This window comes from Bactrocera tryoni, chromosome 2 (assembly GCF_016617805.1).
Source record: "Bactrocera tryoni isolate S06 chromosome 2, CSIRO_BtryS06_freeze2, whole genome shotgun sequence".
Lineage (NCBI taxonomy): Eukaryota > Metazoa > Arthropoda > Insecta > Diptera > Tephritidae > Bactrocera > Bactrocera tryoni.
In genome coordinates this window covers 30663481-30686233 of record NC_052500.1, presented here as the reverse complement: position 1 = coordinate 30686233, position 22753 = coordinate 30663481, and the positions used below count along the sequence as shown (strand labels likewise).

The 22753-nt window shown below is 36.0% G+C and overlaps 1 protein-coding gene across 5 annotated transcripts in view; it reads left to right on the top strand.

Moving 5' to 3' along the window:
• Positions 1-22753, top strand: part of LOC120767234 (neural-cadherin) — a 204758-nt gene that overhangs the window by 167432 nt on the left and 14573 nt on the right. For 3 of the 5 annotated variants that reach the window (XM_040093068.1, XM_040093066.1, XM_040093063.1), the window contains 3 exons: positions 3235-5536; positions 5695-5865; positions 11318-11559. In XM_040093068.1, the coding sequence (XP_039949002.1) occupies positions 3235-5536; positions 5695-5865; positions 11318-11559 (2715 nt within the window). Of the gene's footprint in view, positions 1-3234; positions 5537-5694; positions 5866-11317; positions 11560-20941; positions 21181-22753 lie in introns of all 5 variants that reach the window. The other 2 variants (XM_040093067.1, XM_040093065.1) reach the window with 1 other exon arrangement.

Genomic DNA, 22753 nt, shown 5'->3' with positions numbered 1-22753 from the left:
TTGATTACGCGTACAGAATAATAACCTCACCTGAAAAATCTACACTGCCGATTCCAAAGAAACCAAATCTTATTACCTTTTCTCTTTGCCTATTACGGTGAATTCTCAAAAAAGTTGAAAATGCACAACTTACTTAATCTGGCAAAAACAATGGTGCGAAATTTCACATTTCCTTGCTTTGATGTGCTCGCACTTCCTTAGTTGATAATGGGAATTCATGAGTCTACCATCTAGGACAATACCCATTCAATGAAAACATTGTAGATTAAATGGTTGTAAGCATTTTTTTTTTAATGTTTGTACTACCGCAACATGTTACTACGGAGTATAATAATTTTGTTCACCTAAAAATAATCGAGATAGACGTAGAGTCATATATACCATATATAACTGATCAGGATGACGGAGGAGACGAGTTCAAATACGGTCACTACATTAACTTGAGTATAAATTGAGATATCTTGAGAAAAGTTGATACACATGTTTTATGGTGGCTTGAGAAAAATAATATTGAAAATGGGTGAAATCGGACAACAAAACGCACGCCATTTATAGAAAATAAATAGCAAAGAGCATCTCTCTCTAATAACGCATAGATTGTTATTAGAGAGAGATGCTCTTTGCTATTTATTTTCTATAAAAAATGGATGAATGTTTTCAAATGGCTTTGTTTGGACTTCAAACATATGTATGAACAAGTATACCTCTATTGCGGTAGATTTTGATATACATACATGTAAATATCAGGGGCACGAAGTAAAATGGAGTCAAAAACCTTAGGGAGTCTACGACCTATAGTATAATATAACATACAAGTATTTTAATGGTGTAGCAAATGTAATTATAATCAGTTTATAATTTCGTAGAATAATGAATACCGAATACTTTCACAACGTGTTTTTTTTATAAAATCCTGCCTACACCAAAATATATTATTTATTTTGACTTTCAGTTTTAAAACTAGCCTTCCTTACTTGTTAATTCACATTTTACGAGCGAAATGAAAGTACCATGTTAGCAAAGTGAAAAGACATGAAATACATTCAAAATCGATTATTAATCTATCGGCATCTTCTTGAGTGTATATGAATACAAAAACGTACAAGCTGCATACTCAACAGCAGAAAATTTAAACCCAAAACTTTGGGGAAAACTTCAAATTAAACATTTATCTCATGCCTTGCAGTTTTTAGAAGTAAGGATGGGTTGGGTGCGTTGGCTGTCCACACCACATTGAGCAGTCTCTATTTCACAGTTGACATTGAAAGTAATGTGCATACGAGTACAAGTATATGCTGGCAATCGTCCTGTGAGTAGATATTCTTATATGTTTTCAAATGTAGTTCTAAATACAAACGTAGTTAGAACCAAAAATACAGTTTCTAAACAATATCGCTGTACACTTTAGGTGCTGAAACTTGCAAGGGTGAACTGAATCGCTTGCCATCTGCTCATACTACTATAGATATTTTTGTAACCAGTCTTTATCATACATATTTGTTCCCCAGCAAGCGATTAAATACGTAATAGTATTATATTAGGTTGTCAAAAATTATAATTTATGGTTGATGTAAAACCATCATAATATTTCAACTTGGCTCTTTCTTAGTGATCAATAATGAACTTATGACTTATGAAACATTTAAGTGCCAGAATCTATTGTTATGTATTTAAAATAAAAGTAGAGTAAGCCAAACTCTTTTTGCTTGCAAAATATCTCAACCGTAAACCTAGCAGATGAAGTCCACTAATGAAAACCACAACAGGCAAACGAAAATGTTCCATCGCCTCACTTGATTTGATATTTTTTCTTTGGATCGCTAAGTTTTAGTATTAAACCCTTTACATGTTCATTTTTATAGCAAAAAATGGTATAAAATAATATATATCTTATTTTAAATTGCTCGGCTTGAAAGGTAGCTATATGCAATAATGGTCCGATCTAAACAATATTTTCGAAGATTTTAGCGCTGCTTTGGATGGATCTGTGCCAAATTTCATTAAGAAACCTTGTGTGAAAAATTTCAGTCAAAAACTGAGATGAGTTCGTAGATATACAGGCGGATATGGCCAAACAGACCCAGCTCGCCACGCGGACCATTTATTTATTTACATTATAGGTTCTGCGCCAAGTATTTTGTAGTCACTAACAAGCATTTAATTCGTAGCTATGGCTTAAGGGGTCTTTAAAAAATATTTTTCTCAAGGGGTTTTTAAAAAATATTATTAGAATTTTTTATTGTTACAAACATATGTAGTCTATTAACAAAAAAATTCTGAAATTTTTGGTAAGAAATATTTTATACTCGGTCTCCGGCGCATTTCCGGTGACCCCTCGGAAAAAAGATGCACCCGCGATGGCAAGATAACTCATAACAGCATCACATAAAGTGAACAAAAAAATTGTGTTTTAGTTAAAACCTTAACTTAGAACTTGAACCAAGGAAAAGAAACTCAAAATTGAATTTTTGGCAGACATTTTTAGGAAAAAAACTGAAAAGTTTTGTGAAAATTTCGGGACTTTTTTTCGAATAGACAGTTTCCGAAAAAACGCGTTTAAAGACGGCGCACTTAGCCTTGCTAGCCTCGAGTGCACAATTTTCAAGATCAATTACACGGATCAACTTGAGAATTTAGAAGCATAGTTAAGAGGTGTATTAGAATTTAAAAAGACAATAAAAAAATATTTTTTTGAAACCCGTAAACCCGTATATGCCATTAATATTTGAAAAGAATTTATCTTAACTTACCGTCCCAAAAAGCTGTAATTATTTGCTGGGTTCGTTTTGAATTTAACTCTGAGTATGTTCTGGTGTACATATTTATGTACAGACATGCTCTACTTGATAATTGGCACAATTGTTCTGCCCTTGCTTCCTTGTTTTTTTCGAACAACATGAAACAATGAAATTAGTTTTCGTTCTAAAAGCTAAACACCAAATTTTCAATGGGTAAACCATTTAAATGAATTGTGCATTGCAACTTTTGCATTTGGTTTTTCTTTTTGTTTTGGTATGCACAAACGCTGGGGACAACGCCATAAACTGTGCTTTATGCATACATAATTTATATATATTAGAAGCACTCGGGGAGACGCATTTGTGGAGAAGAATAAACCAAACTATTTCGCTAAAGCAATTTAAAGTTTCTAGTTTTTATAGCGAGTTTTAGAAAACCAGCAATAAACCTTATGTTAAATGTATTTTTCCTCACTTTACTCTTTCACCAACACAGAGGGCGCCAATGGCGATGGCATGGCTGTAATCTCCTCGCTGCGTTCCTTCGATCGCGAGCAACAGAAAGAGTACATGATTCCGATTGTGATCAAGGATCACGGTTCACCCGCAATGACAGGCACTAGTACACTGACTGTTATCATTGGCGACGTAAATGACAATAAAATGCAACCCGGATCCAAGGATATATTTGTTTATAATTATCAAGGACAGTCACCGGATACACAAATCGGACGCGTATATGTATACGATCTGGATGATTGGGATTTGCCCGACAAGAAATTCTATTGGGATCCGCAAGAACATCCACGATTCAAATTGGACGAGGACTCAGGCATGGTAACGATGCGTGCCGGTACACGTGAGGGACGCTATCATTTGCGCTTTAAGGTGTACGATCGCAAACATACGCAAACCGATGTGCCCGCCAATATTACAGTGACAGTTCGCGAGATCTCTCACGAAGCGGTAATCAATTCAGGTTCTATACGCGTCTCCGGCATCACAGATGAGGATTTCATAAGAGTCTGGAATTATCGTACACAGAGTTTGAGTCGCTCGAAATTGGATCGTTTCCGGGACAAATTGGCAGATCTGCTGAATGCGGATCGCGAGAACGTAGATATATTCAGTGTACAACTGAAGCGTCGGCATCCGCCACTAACCGATATACGTTTCTCTGCGCATGGTTCCCCCTACTACAAACCAGTACGTCTCAATGGTATTGTGCTCATGAATCGAGAGGAGATTGAAAAAGATGTGGGATTCAACATCACCATGGTCGGCATTGACGAGTGTTTGTATGAGAATCAGATGTGCGAGGGCTCCTGCACAAATACATTGGATATCAGCTCTTTGCCATATATGGTGAATGCGAATAAAACCGCCTTGGTGGGTGTGCGCGTAGATACGCTTGCCGAGTGCACTTGCGGCGCTCGAAACTTTTCGAAACCTGAGTCGTGTCGTAACACACCCTGCTACAATGGCGGACGTTGTGTAGATACACGCTTTGGTCCGCACTGTTCCTGCCCGGCAGGCTATAATGGACCACGCTGCCAGCAAACAACACGCAGCTTCCGAGGCAATGGCTGGGCTTGGTACCCACCACTAGAAATGTGTGATGAATCACATTTGAGTTTAGAGTTCATAACTAGAAAACCGGATGGTCTTTTTATCTACAATGGACCGATCGTTCCACCAGAACGCGAAGAAATGATTATTACTGATTACATAGCGCTCGAATTGGAGCGTGGTTATCCACGTTTACTTATGGATTTCGGTTCCGGTACGTTAGAACTGCGCGTGAAGACAAAGAAGTCGCTTGATGACGGTGAATGGCATCGTATCGATATATTTTGGGATACAGAGAGCGTACGCATGGTTATAGACTTCTGTAAATCTGCCAACATTAGTGAAATGGAAGATGGCTCACCACCCGAATTTGATGACATGTCCTGTCAGGCGCGTGGACAAATACCTCCCTTCAATGAATACCTGAATGTTAATGGACCACTACAAGTGGGCGGCATCTACCGCGACCTCTTCGATCCGTCACTCTATTTCTGGCATTATGCGCCCAACGCCAAGGCTTTCGATGGCTGCATACGTAATTTGATATTTAATTCTAAGCTCTATGACCTGGCGCATCCCGGACTATCACGCAATAGTGTAACTGGTTGCCAACAAACTGAAGAAGTTTGCTCGCAATCGGAGCAAACAGCACGCTGCTGGGAACACGGCAACTGTGTTGGCTCACTTTCCGAAGCACGTTGCCAGTGCCGCCCCGGCTGGACGGGACCTGCTTGCAATATACCCACAATACCGACCACCTTCAAGCAACAGAGCTACGTTAAGTATGCGCTTAGCTTTGAGCCAGATCGATTTAGTACACAAATACAATTACGTTTCCGTACACGTGAGCAACACGGCGAACTGTTTCGTGTTTCGGACCAACATAACCGCGAATATGGAATTTTAGAAATTAAGGATGCGCGTCTACACTTCCGCTACAATCTCAATTCACTGCGTACGGAGGAGAAAGATTTATGTTTAAACGCAGTTGCGGTCGACGATGGTCAATGGCATGTGGTGCGCATTAATCGTTATGGTTCGGCAGCTACCCTGGAGCTGGATGGTGGCGAAGGCCGCCGCTACAATGAGACATTCGAATTTGTGGGTCATCAATGGCTACTGGTCGACAAGCAGGAGGGTGTATATGCAGGCGGCAAAGCCGAATATACGGGCGTGCGTACGTTTGAGGTGTATGCGGATTACCAAAAGAGTTGCCTAGACGACATCAGGTGAGTGTGCAGCATTGAACAATGTCCTATATGTATGCATGCATGATAAACCCTACCTAAATGTTAGAGGGTTTGGCATTTCCATTGCTCTCTAACTTCGTGCATTACTAACCATTTATTCATGCGGATTTTTATTTTGTGTTTGCATTTGCTTATAGACTTGAGGGCAAACATTTGCCGTTGCCACCCGCGATGAATGGCACGCAATGGGGTCAAGCGACTATGGCGCGTAATCTGGAAAAGAACTGTCCCTCCAATAAACCTTGTTCAAACGTCATATGCCCGGAGCCGTTCGAATGTGTGGATCTGTGGAATGAATATGAGTGCACGTGAGTATCGTTTGAGTTCAATTTATGTTGCAATTGGCACGCAAGCACATTACTTTTGCCTTTCTATCGTTTGTTTTCATAACATTTTTGAGTTCTTCATTCCATTGCATCATAAATGGAATACTTCAAATTTGCTTAAATAAATAAATACAGACAGTAAACTCAACATATAAAGAATTAAATAGGGAACATATTGATATTATTTTTCATAGGCAGCTTATTGATTGATTCCAGTTTTTTCTTCTTCTTGAGTAATTTTTAATAAATATAACAACCAGTACAGTTGACAAATTCCTCATCACAAAGTGTCATTACAACTATTGTGAAAATGGTTCTTATGAAATAATAAGGACCTTGAAACCATAAGTACAGTATTAGCTTTTGTTAAATAATGCTTTTGGAATTTTTGATAAATTTTATTTTAATTAAAAAAATAATAAATTTTATTAAAATATAAAACATTAAAATTGATGTCGATACAAAAAAAATATAATATAAATTCAAATATTTTCGTAAATATAGGACAGTCGATTGATGATACGAGTATATTCAACGACCTTGAGTTAAATTTAGGTTAGCATATCTCTAACTCCAAAATTTGCTACAATAAGTTTGTAAAATATATAAGTTTTTACTGAAGTATCATCGACTCTACTGAGCACATCTAATAATAAAAGTGAACAATATCTGATATGGCAATATTTATTACCTTCACTGGCAAAAATTTAAAAAGATAGTTGATGAGTCTTACGATAATTTATAAAGAAAGTGTACTAAAACGACACTAAACTAAGCAAAAAAGAACATTTAACGATTTTTCACTTTCAAAATCCTTCAAAATACATTTATACGTTTTTTTTACTGGAATCATATAGTATGTACCTACAAACAACAAGCTTGCAGGCGAGTTCACCTACAAGTGAGCAAAGCTCTCCATGTCATAAAGCACAAGAAACAGCAAAACGCAATAAAACAACGAACACTGAAATGTCGACAGAGAAAAACACAAAGTCGCTTTTTATAGCTTACCCATACACTCTCCATTACGAAAAGTCACTCGTGTTTTTGTGCTAAACGCTTGCAACATTCAACCGCAGACACTAGCTTTCACTTGCATCATTACACTTTCGACTGAAAAAGCGTCTTTCAACAACAATTTTACATACTCGTGAAAATGCTGTGCGAGAAGTAAAGTGAAGTGTGACGATCAAGGTTCAAAAAAAATCACTCACTCAGCATTAGAAAAACGAAAATACCATACATAGGCATACAATTCTTTAAATCGCACTCTCGAGAGCAGACATTACTACGAAAACATTACAAGCAAGTCAGGCAAGCCTGTGTAAAAATGAATGTTGTGCCAAAGTGTAGATACATGTGTACGAACTTACTTTTACTTACAAGTATGTACATATCATACATGGTGTTATTCGCCCAATTTAAGGTTCATATAAGGCTCCAACTGGTATTTATCAGTTCTTTTATGAAATAAGGACGGTCAGAAAACTTTAATTTCTAAAGCCCTCTAGTAGAACCCAAAATATTTTTCCAAACTGAAATTAAATGGAAGAAAATTTTTTTGACATCGAATTGAACATAAACATTTTATTTCACTAAATTTTTTTATATAAAATTCTAATATTTTTTTGACAAAATGCCAAATTCAAACTCGTTTTTAATATATGCAAATGGGGGCACTATTGGCCGTTTCTTAAGTTTGCGCGATTACATGGTTCTACTGACTTTGGAGCCCGTCTTTATTTTCCATCATATGAAGCCCTCAAACTATTTAAATTTGATGATGCATATTTCAATACTACACTCACAAAATTGTATTTCTGACACCGATTGCTGGTGGTAAATTGTCGAAGGTCCACAAAATCATGGAGTTTTATAAACAAATTTTAACTTATTGGTTTTATGTAATCCAGTTTAGTACGAGTAGTGAACGACCGTAAGGGGCGCTTTAAAGCTTGTAAGAAGTTCTGAGAAATGCGAACTGTGCAATTAATTAAATTAGTCAAACGATAAATAATTGGATATTATTTTTCACAATCACATCAAGATATCGTAAAATTACTAAGAGCTACATATTTACAAAAATATCAGCGGGTTTTGTGTCAGACAACAACATGATGCGCGTGCTTACGACAGTCTGAGTACTTCTCGGAATCACTTGAAAAGAGCGATAAAGGAAGTTTATAAAACAAAAGGTCGGTATAAGAAATGGCAGGCGACAAAGAAATTATTATTGTCAAACATGCAACAAACTGCCTGCAATATTTGTATATGTATAGTGGATTGTTTTAAAATATATCATACTCTGCCAATTCATATCAGTCCCATATCATTATAATACGTCACTTAGTTCTCAAAATATAATAAGTTATACGATCGATCAAAATCGTGCGGAGTTCAAAGGGTTTAAACATCACTATATCCCCCTTTGACAACTACGTATCCGCATCCGCTGCGAAAAGACTCATTTTACTTAAAGTAAACAAATTATGGTCAAGACGAGCGCACGTATGATAAGGCCGTCATAGCTAAAAATATGTGACTTTCGCATTTTCTCCTCGATGATGTCACACACTAATATATTTTCAAGTCAAACGTTTACGAAAATAGAAACAGTTTAAAAAAGTCACGCTCTTATTTTTCTTTCATTTTTTAACTAAGTAAATATTTAGCTTCTTAATAGCCACTAATCAACTAAACAAAGCTACCACGCTTAAAATCCAAAAACAACTGAAGGTAGCGGCATTAAGTTTCAAATTTTGTTTATTAACAGTCATTAAATTTATTAAACTACTGTTAGCTGTGGCAAGTACGAGCATATACTATTTTTAAAAGCTTGTGGTCATCATTTCCAATTAAGAAAAAGAAAAGCTTCAGCAATAATAATAAATAAACATGTAGGAAGTTAATCCTATAGCATTTCCACAAATCGTAAAATATGTGTGGCAGTAATATAATAATTAAGTCTGTGGTTTCGGAAGAAGCATAATAAAAGCTTCTTGTTATGGCGTGATATTCCAGGGAAACGATACAGCTTTTGCTCATTTTATGCAAATTACAAATGCTGCAATTGTTGCAATTATTAGTATTTGCCATTTCTCATTAAATATGAAAATAATACCGAGTAATGTTTACAATGAAAATGAAATTCATGTGGAATCTTTTATGCACATTTCTTGCTCAAAGAAACTTCATGGAAGCAATTTACATATAAAAAAAAGTAAATACATATTTGATACTTGGTAGCTTGGTCTTTAATTACTATTGTTCAACGGCTTCACAAAGAGTGTGGGAAGTGCTAAAAGTTTGTGCTTTAAGCTTTCATTCTATTTGTTTAGTGGCAATTTCATAATGAAAGTTAAAAACCTGAAAGCATGTCCTGAAAAATAAAATCTTTAATTATTTTGCCAATGCTTAGGCTTCATTTACTCTTCACGAAGTTAAAATAGATTCTTGTGTATTTTTTGTGTTTTGATAAATTGCAAAATCTATTGTGCTTTTCGAATGATTTTGTCTTCAAAGCAGAACCCTATCCGAAACTCTGGCATAAAGGCTGCGCAAATCCCCTTCCCTTGCATACAGTTCTAGATAATACAAATCAAGTTGTTGAACAAATTTTATATATTATGATGCATTAAAAACTTTTTTAGAGCTTTTTTTAGACTCGTTAAAAATATAAATAAAAGAACTGCATCTTGCAACGGTAACTTATGCCACCGCTATTGTTCGAAATGTTGCAATAGAATAAAACTACAAAGTAAATATAATAATTTGAGCACTTTCACTTCTATTAAATATGAAAGCTCTAACTAAGCCACAAAACTTTCCTTATCAATGTCACATATTCGGCATATTGTCGGCTTAAAACTTGCCGAAGAGATACCACATCAGCCACTTCCATAACCGCAAACTAATACGCATGCAGCCGAGGCAGCTTGCTATTGCACACACACACCTGTCACTATTCAAAGAAACTTTTCCTTTCTAAATAATTAGGGAAAACATGCAGAGCATTTGTGCTGAATTCGAAAACTTTCGAATTTTCGAAATTCTAACAAGACTTCAAACCAAACTATGTGGACACAGCCAAACAACGATAACAAAAGTCGAAGCGAAGTGAAGTAAACGCAATAAACCACAATTGAGGCAGTTGCAAGCAAGGTTGATTACCAAAAAAAACGTAGAAAAGCGGGTTTCAAGTAAACGAATGCGTAACCAAACTATTTACAAGGATGTAATGGGTCGAAAGTATAATACATATGGACGCATACAATACACTTTATATATACGCTAGATATATTTATATAATTTGTGCAAAGTTTACTGCAACTTCGACTGCATTGAATTTGACAAGGAAAGCCTTTCGGAAAGTTTCGAAGCACAATGCAGTTTGGACATTGGGGAGCGGATGCTGTCACATGCTTTGTTGCCCAATTCTGGGAATATGACATGCACTTATGTAAACACATATATGATGTATGTAAGCGCATGTATGTATATGATCCAATTTTGTTGTACGAAGTTGTACAGTCAACCCGTGAAGCCAGCAAGTCACTGCTACCAAAACTACTGTACATAGAAAGAATTAGCGCGAAAACTGACACACACACACATGTGCACAAGAGTTTCGGTTAGAATTGTCAATTGGGTCTTAAACAATTCATAGAAACTTTAACGGAAATAACTGTTAGCGCTATTGAGTAACTAACCGGTCTTTTAACTGGTAGGTGGTTGTGTGAATTTCGGTTAGAATTGTCAATTGGCTTTAGGAACTCATAGCAACTTTAACGGAAATAACTGTTAGCGCTATTGAGTAACTAACCGGTCTTTTAACTGGTAGGTGGTTGTGTGAGTTTCGGTTAGAATTGTCAATTGACTTAAGGAACTCATAGTAACTTTAACAGAAATAACTGGTAGCGCTACCGGGTAACTAACCGGTCTTTCAACTGGTAGGTGGTTTGTGCGGAGTTACTTCGCCAAGAAAGTACAGTTAAAAAAAAAAAGTTAAATATCAAAGTTTAAGTATTTGTTATTTTCAACTGATTCTAACACATGACCATTTGTATAACCATTGGTGAACGTTAAGCATTTACACACACACATACACATATCGCTTTTGAGCAAAAAATCCATAAAATTCATGATTTTCACATCGACTTTTTGCCAAATTCTAAAATCCTTATAATGAGTATAAGCATTTGCATATAACTTTCACCTAATATAACATAATTATAAATAAATCGTATGTATGTATATCTTTTTCACCACCACCACCACAACTGCCACCATCGTCATCAACGCAAACAAACAAATTAATAAAATATTCATGCGCTGCACGTAAATAAATTAATAAAACAACTGCTTCATAAAATCAAAACAAAAACAAAACAACAACAACAACAAAATCTTCGACATGCACAACAACGGCTTGTAGTTGCGGTGAAGGACGCGTCATGTCGCCAGACGCCAAAGGCTGCATGGATCGCAACGAATGCCTGGACTTGCCATGTCTAAACGGTGCCACTTGCATCAATTTGGACCCACGTCTGCGCTACCGTTGCATCTGTCCGGATGGCTTTTGGGGCGAGAATTGCGAATTGGTGCAAGAGGGACAGACGCTGAAGTTGAGCATGGGCGCACTGGCGGCCATATTGGTTTGCCTGCTGGTCATACTGAGTGAGCATTCAATGAGTAGAAAAAACATATATATGAGCGTCGCAGATGATGACAGAAAAAAACAAAGAAGTAGAAAATAATAATAGCAAATGCAAAACAAGCGTCGTCTAAACGTCAAAAACGACGAAATAAAAAATAATTTTAAATTAAAAAAAGTCTAGCGACTTGTGCGGCATCTCGCAAGCTACTTGCAACAACGCCTACTGCTCGCCGTAGCAACAATTTTTTATTCGCATATTCAGCTTTGATTTTTCCCAATATTAAATCATAGTTACTTATATTTATATTTAGGCTTAAAGCATTAATTTGTTGCCTTAATATTCACAAGCGAAAAACATTTTACTTTTGATTTTACATACATATACAATATTCTTTTATTCATGCAACATTTATAATAATTAAAATATATAGTAGATTTGTAGCGTTGGTGGAAATGCTCTGTTGGTGTTGGTGCTAATGTAAAAGAAATATGTTGGACCCAAACATCATCATTTATATATATACATCTATATATCTTTATATGTTTACTTGTATAAATGTTAGCAAAGTTAGATATATGTATATATGTATACATACATATGTATATATATGAAAATCGCAATTGCTTTCGACCTGCCTCATTCCATGCATATCATTTCACATCATTTCATCTCACCATAAGTAACAACACCGCCCATTTTGCGCTTCAGCCACTTTATATCCATACATACATACATACATACATATATAGTAACCATTCTGTTCTTATCTCATCATGCGCCTTTCATTTCGTTCATTCATTTCAAATCCCTACCCACTTAGCCATTTCGTAGCGTGCATGCCATTTTTTCAAGCGTTTAGCGCACTTTCGCACACTCATCTATACATACATATGTACGTGTGTATACATGGAAGCTTACACTCAGTCAAATGCAAACTTTTTTGTCTCATTTGCCACATTTGCTGCAAATATATTGTGCTGTGTTTACTTGTGTGTCACAACATTGTCGCATTTGCACCTTATCATGTTTACATGCCACAAATTCTTGCCACTTAATATTTACATAATACGACAATTTTTTAGGCTTTTTATTTAAATATTTACACTTTCCATTAGCCATATTATATTCATAAAATAACACAAATACACCACATAGTATAAAGGTGTGATATTTGAATTGTGGCTACGCATTTTTTAACACGCCTCAATGCTTGCCTCTTTTTCACTCATCTCATTATTGCACCGTAAAATGTATGCATATACATACGTATATATGTATTTAGATATAAAAATTTCAGTGTTCATTGTGTATTATTTTTTCTGTGTGTCCATTTAGCACAGCATCCACAGTCATCTCTTCTCTCTGGTTTACGTTGAAAGCAACGCATGGCGTGCCACATATACACGTATTTACAGTAGTGAAAAAGTCAGAAAAAGTGTGTGAACCTATTAGCTTTTGTGGAGCTGTTTGTTAGCTGCACATTTTTTACAATGCTTTAAAAATTCTGTACAACGGAATGTACAGGTATTTTCTCGGTTTGTTGGTATTGAAAAATTTCACTGCAGCACCAACTGGTCTTTGCCGCATTTGTCAGTATTGGTTTAACGCAATTTGCAAATAGGAAATATTGTGTAAATTTAAATACATAATAAACTGTACAAAAAATGGTAGCGTTAATTATTAACACAGGTAATTATGTAATATTTAAATATTTGTAATATTTCTATGACCGCAAAAGTACAAAAACAAGGACATACAAAAGTTTCAGTGAAAAAATGCTGTCATCAGATTAATGCGCCTATTATGTAAGGCAACCCACGATAGTTGGCGGTCTAACGGACGTAATAGCCACAGTATTTTGTATTACGTATGATAAGTGAACTTAATTTTATTCTGGAAAACTATAGATAACTAATGCGTAGTTTCCTCAATTTACCATTTTTTTACATATTTGTACATTTATTGAATCTGCTTTATTTTAAAGCCTAACAAAAAGTTATAAAACCTTAAATCTATTTAAAAATTAGACAAGCTCGAGCAAGTGATTGATCTGGTTCGGTGGTACGTTACTCTTTAGTACGCATGCATATCTTTTCTTTTTAGGCGTGTTTGATTATAGGAATGATCAAAATTTGGTTGCAATATAATAGCATTACATAATACGGATGTACTAACGTCAAAAGAACACAAGAACAAGAAAAAACCTCAACTTCGGCTGCACCGAAGCTAATATACCCTTCACAGATGCATTTCTTTTAGTAACTATGTGTTCAGTTTATATGGAAGCTGTATGCTATAGTAATCCGATCTGATCAATTTTTTCGGAGATTATGTTATTACCTTAAGCACTAATCCATGTCAAATTTCGTGAAGATATCACGTCAAATGCGAAAGTTTTCCATACAAGCCTTTGATTCTGATCGTTCGGTTTGTATGGCAGCTATATTCTATAGAAAGCCGATCTAAACAATTTCTTCGGAGATTACATTGTTGCCTTAGAAAAAAATCTATGCAAAATTTCGTGAATATATCGTGTCAATTGCAAAAGTTTTCCATACAAAAACTTTTTTCCGATCATTTAGTTTGTAGGCAGCTTTATGCTATAGTAAGCCGATCTGCACAATTTCTACGTATATTACATAATTATCTTAGAAAATAACCTGTGCCAACTTTTGTGAAGATATATCGTCAAATGCGAAAGTTTTCCATACAAGAACTTGATTTCGATCGTTCAGTTTGTATGGCAGCTATATGTTATAGTGGTCCGATATCGGCAGTTCCGACAAATGAGCAGCTTCTTGAAGAGAAAATGAGGTTTGCAAAATTTCAAAACGATATCTGAAAAACTGAGGGACTAGTATATATACAGACGGACGGACGGACGGACAGACAGACAGACAGAGGGACATGGCTAAATCGACTTAGCTCAACATACTGATAATTTATATACATATATACTTTATAGGGCCTCCGACGCTTCCTTCTGGGTGTTACAAACTTCGTGACAAACTTAATATACCCTGTTCAGGTATAAAAATGTTAAAGGACAACTACGAAATTAACTATTTGACTAAACTTTTTCAAAGAAGTAGTTTCAGGAATGATGTTCAAGTCTGTGAGATATATATAAGTGAATCTTTATATACAAAGGACCCCGATGTATATATGTATTTGAATCGGAGCTCGAAAAGAAGCACAAAAGAAAATGTCGAAAATCCATGGGCTAACAAGGCCATTCCCTTTTTTAGACGTTAAGATCAATACTTAGTTTGTCAAACATCCTCCAAACGATGTGACGGCATGAAAAGGGACCTGAGACCTTAGACCTGCCATAAATTTTGTTACAAAATTTACAAAGCTTTATTTGAGGACAAATTCTCAAAAAAATCAACCTGTTGCTATAGAGTACAACAGTTTATTTTGAAAATAGGAGTGACCCCGCCCTCTAAGAGGTTTAATGTAAACATCTCGTAAATCACTCAAGATACAATATCCAAATTTTCGTTCAGGACAAATCCCTTAGGCATCCCTACTAACACTGGGAAAATGGATGAAATTCGCTGATAACTCCCGCATACTCCCTGTATAACGGTACAATTAAAAACTACTAAAAGCGCAATAAATCCACAAATAAATTCGCCGGAGACATTAAATTTTAGACTTGGCGTAATACGATAGGCCTTTATGAGAGCCGGTGTCAAAATTGGTCGATGGCCATGACACCGCCTACAATTTGGAACAAAGCTATATCTCAGAACCTACTAGACAGATCTTGACCAAATTGAGTATTAATATTATCTAGACATTTCTATGTTTTACTAAGTACTACACAGACATATAGCCACACCTACTTTGCATATCGTACAATTTTAAATTCCATCTGATTTTTTAACTTTCCAGTGTGCAAATCAAGCATCAATTAATGTATCGAATCGGACCAAAATAATTCAAGTGCCTAGACACCGCATATGTGTTTAAAGATTCCAGTTACGAACTTTTTGTCAAAAATATTAGACAATCTGTGAGATATGTCATATAAATTCGAAGAGAATCCATTTCGTACAATAGTATATCTCTTAGCCCCTAGACCGCATACTGCTTTGAAAATAATCGTTTCTCTAAAACGGCTAAAGTTCATGACAGAAAAAGGAGTGATCATTCGTGCGTGGTTTGAACCAGTTTATTCATGAACCTGTTCGCGGATACATTCCGTTGGAAGTTTTAAAATTACTATCAACATATGCAAGCGGCTTCATCAGATGCACAGGGTCAACAACCATGAAAGTATACTTTTAACAGATGAACCAGTTTTCAATTTTTAAGAAGTTTTCAATAAGCAAAACGACAAAATCTATACAAACACTTCCAAAGAGGCAAAAAATGTTAACCTAAGGGTTCAAAGTGGTCACCATCCAGCTGCTATTATTTGGTGATGAGTCTTTTGTAAACGCGTTACGCCTCTTCGTTTCTGATTAAAAGAGTTTGAAACTGGGGCAAAAGTGTACCAACCAGATGTTTTAGATGCTCTGTAAAGTAGTTAAACAATATTCTCAGTGGCTTAACAGCACTATTTGGTTTCATAGCTGCATATGAACGGCTATATGGTAATTCAGATTTGAGTCCATTGGATGATAGTTTCTGTTCAGAGTTAGAAGACATAACTTGTCGAATACACCATAGAAATTTGGACAGTCAGTACCAATAGAAACTGTGCGTGCTGCTGTTGATAAATGACCGAATTGTATGAAGAGTTGTGTGACATCAATGGGTAACCATTTCGAAAAAAATGTTTAGCATCGCTCATTTATTATAATATTGTTTTATTAAATATTACTTGATTAAAACATGTACTACTAAAACTTGTAACGGAACTTATGGCAGGACTAAGTATATGGCTGAGACTGACAGAGACTATAGTGAGGAGTATAAACACAGAGTGTGACTCTCCTCATCTTAAGCCTTAAGAAATTACATTTTTTTAAGCTTTGCGACGTTATCATTGAAGGCATTATTCACAACTGAATAAATTTATTTGCCAGAAACGCGAATGGAAAATATTTAATGTCAAAATTTCTAGTATATTCATTTGGAATCACTGCTTTTCAGACATTTCTCGTGCATTTAAAAAGCATTGTCGCGCCACTACTGCATAAGCGCTTAAGTACTTTGCCACAACTGGCGCTTGCGATGTGAAAATAAATTCAACTTTCCTAATTCCCCCATCAAAGCAGCGGCAAAGAACTTTCTTTGAGCGTCAAACTCCCAAGTGAGCGCCTTAAAACCACGCTTCGCAGTACCCGAATAATGCGACCAATCGCTTTCTTCAAATCTCTTCTTCAAGTATGTGCAATCGGGCCAACTTTTGCAGACTTGTACGAACGCATTTGCTTCCAATTCGGTTATCTACGACTATGTGCAAGTGTGTTATGTAATATGTGTGTGGGTATATGTGGATAGTAGCATTTAGAGAATATTTATACGGAAATATTTTCACAACAAAATATCTATATTTCACGGCATGTTGCAGCATTTTGAATAATTTATGGTGTTGTCATGTTGCCCCATATCCACACACACATGCACACTCGCACATATGACTTGAATGCTTTTCCAAATCCGTACTTGAGCGCTGATATCGCACCAATAAGTGCGCATATTCACTTTTAGACAACTTTTGCGACACACGTGCGTGTACGACTGTGTGTCTGTATGTGTGGCAAGTGTTTGCCTGCGCGATTCAGGTAACCAAATAGCTTCGTCTATCAAACAAACAATTTGGCTGGCTGCTGTTGCTTTAAGCGCCATGAAATTCTACGTAAAGTTAACAAATCCACTGCACACGACATGTCGTACCATCACCAAAGCCGGCCTGTCAGTTGCAAGCGAAGGATGCATTGCCAATGGAGTCACCAGCTCATACACTGTGATTTCTCGCTGCCAGTTGCTTATGCGCCGATTTAGTAGCTATGTGTTTGCCTGCGCTGTGTGGCGTTTTCTGAGTCTCCTCTCCATTACTATCCATTGCCGTTATTGTGTGGCAGCAACGTGTGTATACATTTGCTGTGTTTTTTGAAAGTTCCATTCTGAGCTTGAGACTTTTTCGGTTTGGTGGAAAAATATCAGTTTCTTCTTAAATAAAATAGATGCGAATCGTTTTACTGGCAACTGTAAATAAAGTAGAAAATGGAAACGCTCATAGAAGAGGGAATTTGAAGCTAAACTTTTTGAAATATTTTCTCGCAAAAAATATACAAAAATATGGTAACAAATAAACGAAAAATTCGGTTGCCTTGGCGCGAAAATAAATGCAAAAGAAATTTATAAAATAAGGGCATAAAGTATAGTTGGCATGAAATATGGTGCCAGAAATGTGCGTAGGCATGTGTTCAACCAAACAGCAGCGCGCAGTCTGCCGTGGAAGCGGAAAGCTTGAGCTCTAAGAAAATTCGCGCATAGTTTTGGTCAGTTATGGTTGATAGGGAATAAAGTAAAAGTTTTAGTTTTTATATACATACATACATCTTTTTTTCTCAGCTTCCTCAGAGTAAACTGTTAAGTTTACGTTATTTATAACCACACAGCAGGGAGCATTGTAACGCCGCAGCAGCAGCTAAGTTTTTACAGCCGCTCACATGCCTAGTATATAGACCTTGATATTTTAATAAATATATCTACATATTGACGCACTTATTTGTATGTGGTGAGCAAGTTAAAGAAGGATTTGTGAGAGTAAAAAGTAGTAGTAGAAATAGTAGGTTAATACTTTACTGGTTTGTCAACAAAAAAAGTAGAAGTGTTGGATGTATTTAAGAAATTCAAACATTCTAGTGCCGACAACGAAATCTTTTATATATTAAAAAAAAGATTTAATAGCCAAGAATTGTTTTCCATAAAATATAGAAGTTCATGAGAAAACCAATATTTGAAGCCTTAGAGTACTATTACGCTAATATAAGTTAACTTCTATACGGCAAACGTTAGAGAACTACGAATCGAACAGATTATACTAGCTTGCGCCACCGAAAAAGCAGTAAAGAACATTATACATACGGACGCACGAATTTGTTTAGACGCGTTCCGCTGATTTTTTGGTGCAGGCATTTGTCGCCTCCAGTCAAGTAATATATTTATTAGTTCAGCGGGATAATAATATACCATATATACGATAGACCCTATATACGATTTCTATACAAACGAAGAAAATCCGTAACTTCGGTTATAGCCGAACTTACAACTACGCGCCAGCTTCCTCCAGCAGGTACTGCACCAAATACTCTCAGAGCTGAAGTGTTGTCATCTATATAGATGGCATGACCTATCCAGCGTAGCCTCTGTCTCTTAATTCGCTGAACTATGTCAATGTCGCCGTATACCTCGTACAGCTCATCGTTCCGTCGACTGCGCTATTCGCCGTTACCAATGCGCAAAGGACCATGAATCTTCCGCAGAATATTTCTTTACTTCTCAATTGCCCACTCAGTCCGAAGTAGCACCTGTTGGCAACAGTTATTCTGCGTTGCATTTCTAGGCTTAGCTTGTTGTTGCTGTTAATAGTGGTTCCAAGGTAGACAAAATTATATACGACTTCGAAGTTATGACTGTCAACAGTGACGTGGGAGTCAAGTCGCAAGTGCGACGACTGTTTGTTAGATGACAAGAGATATTTCGTCTTCCCCTCATACACTACTAGACCCATTTGCTTCAATACCTTATCCAGTCTGGAGAAAACAGAATTAACGGCGCGGACGTTGAGGCCAATGATATCAATATCATCGGTTTACGTCAGCAGCTGTGGACTCTTATAGAAGATTGTACTCGTACATTCGCTATTCAGCTCTGCAGCTCGAATTATTTTCTCTAAGAGTAGATAGAAGAAGTCGCACGATAGACAGTCGAATTGTCTGAAACCTCGTTTGTTATTAAACGGCTCGGAGCAGTCCTTCCCGATGCTCATGGAGCTTTTGGTATTGCTCTACGTCAGTTTACACAGCCGAATTAGTTTTGTGATGATACCAAATTCACACATAGCGGCTTAAGGGCGGCTCCATTTCGTGCTGCCAAAAGCAACTTTGAAATTGACGAAGAGATGATGTGTGTCGTTCGTTTTTTTACGGGTATGTTCCAAGATTCGGCGCATGGCGAATATCTGCTCAGTTGTTGATTTTTCAGGACTGAAGCCACACTGATAAGGTCCAATCAGTTTGTTGTCGATGGTCTTTAATCTTTCACACAGTACGCTCGATAAGACCTTATATGCGATGGTGATGAGTCTTATACCATGGTAGTTTGGCATAGATTGCGTGTATTGGGCAGAGCACACTTAATATTCTTTCATTCGACCCTGTTCTATAATATTATATACAACCCTTCACAAATTCAAAAGGTTTGAAAAAAGAACTTTATTTTGATCACTCAGATTGTATGACAGTTATATGCTATAGTAGTCCGATGTGAACAATTTTTTCGGAGCTTATTTCGTTGCCTTGGGCAATAATTTATGGCAAACTTCGTAAAGATATCTCATCATTTTCTTGGATCGAATTTAGCTCGCAACTCAACTTTGTTATTATAATTGCTTGGACAGTTTAGGCATAGTAAAAGTGAGCATTACAAGATAAAGCAACATGTTTTCATTATTGAACAACATTTTAAAACTTATGAAAGCTTGGGGTGCGCAGTTCAAATATTTCATATAAAATATCGTCGGAATAGTATCAACACATCATCAACTGTGAAGATTAATTGAAATAGCGAAACATTTAAGTATTGCATTAGTTTTAGGAGACTCTGTTTATTCGTGTGACATAGACACACACTGAATATATTTGGGAAATACTAAAAAAAAACTGAGGTTATTTTAGCCTTTCAAGTGTTAAAAATATTCAACGAGTTAAATGGTATACTATATACTACATTAACTATATATAATAAAGTATACGCCTTCAACTTTTTTTAGACAGTTCCCAACTTACAATTATATTAATTTATTGACCTACATTGCTGGAAATTTAACTTCACAAATATGTATGTTTTAAATGTAAAAGCAATTTCTGGAATTAGAATGAATACAAAAATAAACGAAAACAATTCTTTAGCCGCACAAACACTGCAAAAAACTCCTTTTGCAGTTGTTAGCACCGAAACGCGTTCATCTCTCCATAAACTTCTAATTAATTTCTTCTATGGTTTTTAACACACACATACCATACACACAACTTACGCACATGCTGCCAAGCAAGTACATAGCCACACATAGTATATATATTAAAAATAGTAGATATATTTATACAAAACATACATACACGTTAACAAATTTACACACAAACAAAGAATTACAAAAATTTTCTCCTTCATGTTATCCTCTCCAAACAAACCAACCAACCAACAATATATAAACCTAGGTGTCCGGCTGGTTACAAAATTTCGGGCAGTCAATGTGTCAACGACAATGAGTGTTTGCAATTTCCGTGCCGGAATGGTGGTCGTTGTCGCGATCACAATCCACCAAAGAAATATGAGTGCCACTGTCCGATGGGCTTCACCGGCATGAATTGCGAACTGGAATTACTGGCGTCCGGCGTGTTAACGCCATCACGTGATTTCATAATAGCGCTAGTACTCTGCACTAGTACACTAATTCGTAAGTAAAAACAAAAAACAAAAACAAATAGTAAAATACACACATATAAAATGCAAATCGTAAAGCGTTGAAAGTTGAAGAGGTAAGATGTGTGAGTGGAACTAACCGAGTTTGGCGTGAATGTTTTGAATTATTTAGCATTACATATAAGCAAATATTTATTTATTTATTTTATTTGTTGAGCAGCACTTGTAGTTTTTGTATTACTTTTTTATTTAAAATGTCCGCGAATATATAATAATTATTAATTGAAGTTGCACTTTATTAAATAACTAAAACTATAATTAAACAATTAAATTTAAATATTTATTTATACTAACAATAATATTAATTAATAATACAAAAATGTACATAGCAAATATTTAAACCCCTAATGCCTAACGTTTAAATTTAATTTCGTAAATATATAAATTTTAAATTACACTACATTTATATTCACAATTGAACAGCGACAGCCCTTAGCCACAAAGCGCATTAAATGAACGCGTTCAACCACATAACCACAATATTATAATACACGGCCATTAACCGGCACAAAGCCACGACGAAATCCCATATGCGTATTTAAATACAATTACATACATATAATTTACTAAAACTAGTTTTTAATCGAGCACCGCGCCTTACAAGGGCGTGTATTGCCGACCGAAAAGCATATAGAGTTGTTATACGTAGGTTGCCTTTTACATTGCGGGATTAGAAAAATAAAACAAATTTTAATTATAGAAAATAGCTTTATTGTTTCTCAAAATATTCTCCATTAAAATCTATACACCTTTGCATACGTTTAAACCAGTTCTCAAAGCACTTTTGTCACTTTGTTTGTGGAATCTCCGAAACATGTCTTTTGAACGTATCGCCTCTTCTGGTGTCGAAAAGCTTGACTTCGTAGTTTATTTTTTACGTACGAGAATAAAAAGAAGCCATTATTAAGTCAAATCAAGATTGCATGGTGGAGTCTTCTGAATTCGATATTTTGAATGCTCAAAAATGGAGTTGATTCAGGCGATGTCTGAAAGCTCGCATTGTCGTGGCGAAGAGTGATCCATTTTCGGTGGTTGGTTTCCCTGATTTCTGGAAAGACAACAGGAAACAAATGTTTGCAAACCAAACAAAACTTACTGCTCTGTATTTTTCTAGTCGTATGGTTGCGAAATATTCAGTTTTTCTAAAAAAAACAGTAACCATTTGCCTGGAAAGGCCTTAAACAATTTTGAAACACCCATACAGTTGACTATTTCTAACCACCGTTAGAGTATTCTTTGACGTTTCTCTCTATCGACAACAGCTTTTTTGAGCGATTCACAAATTGTGTGCGAACCAACGAGGAAAAAATTTTTCTACAATGAAATGTTCAATGTATGTTAGTCCCATTAATGCTCATAGTTGTCTCACCATAGGTCACATAGCGATCTTGCAATAGCATACTATCACAATAGAGTTCGGAACCTGAACTGATTTTGCACGACCTTCAAGAAATTCGTCTTAGAATGCTCTACGATCTCGATTGGATTCACCATACTATCAATAAACACTTAATGGAGCTTCATTGCCCAAAACTGAATTAAGTCCA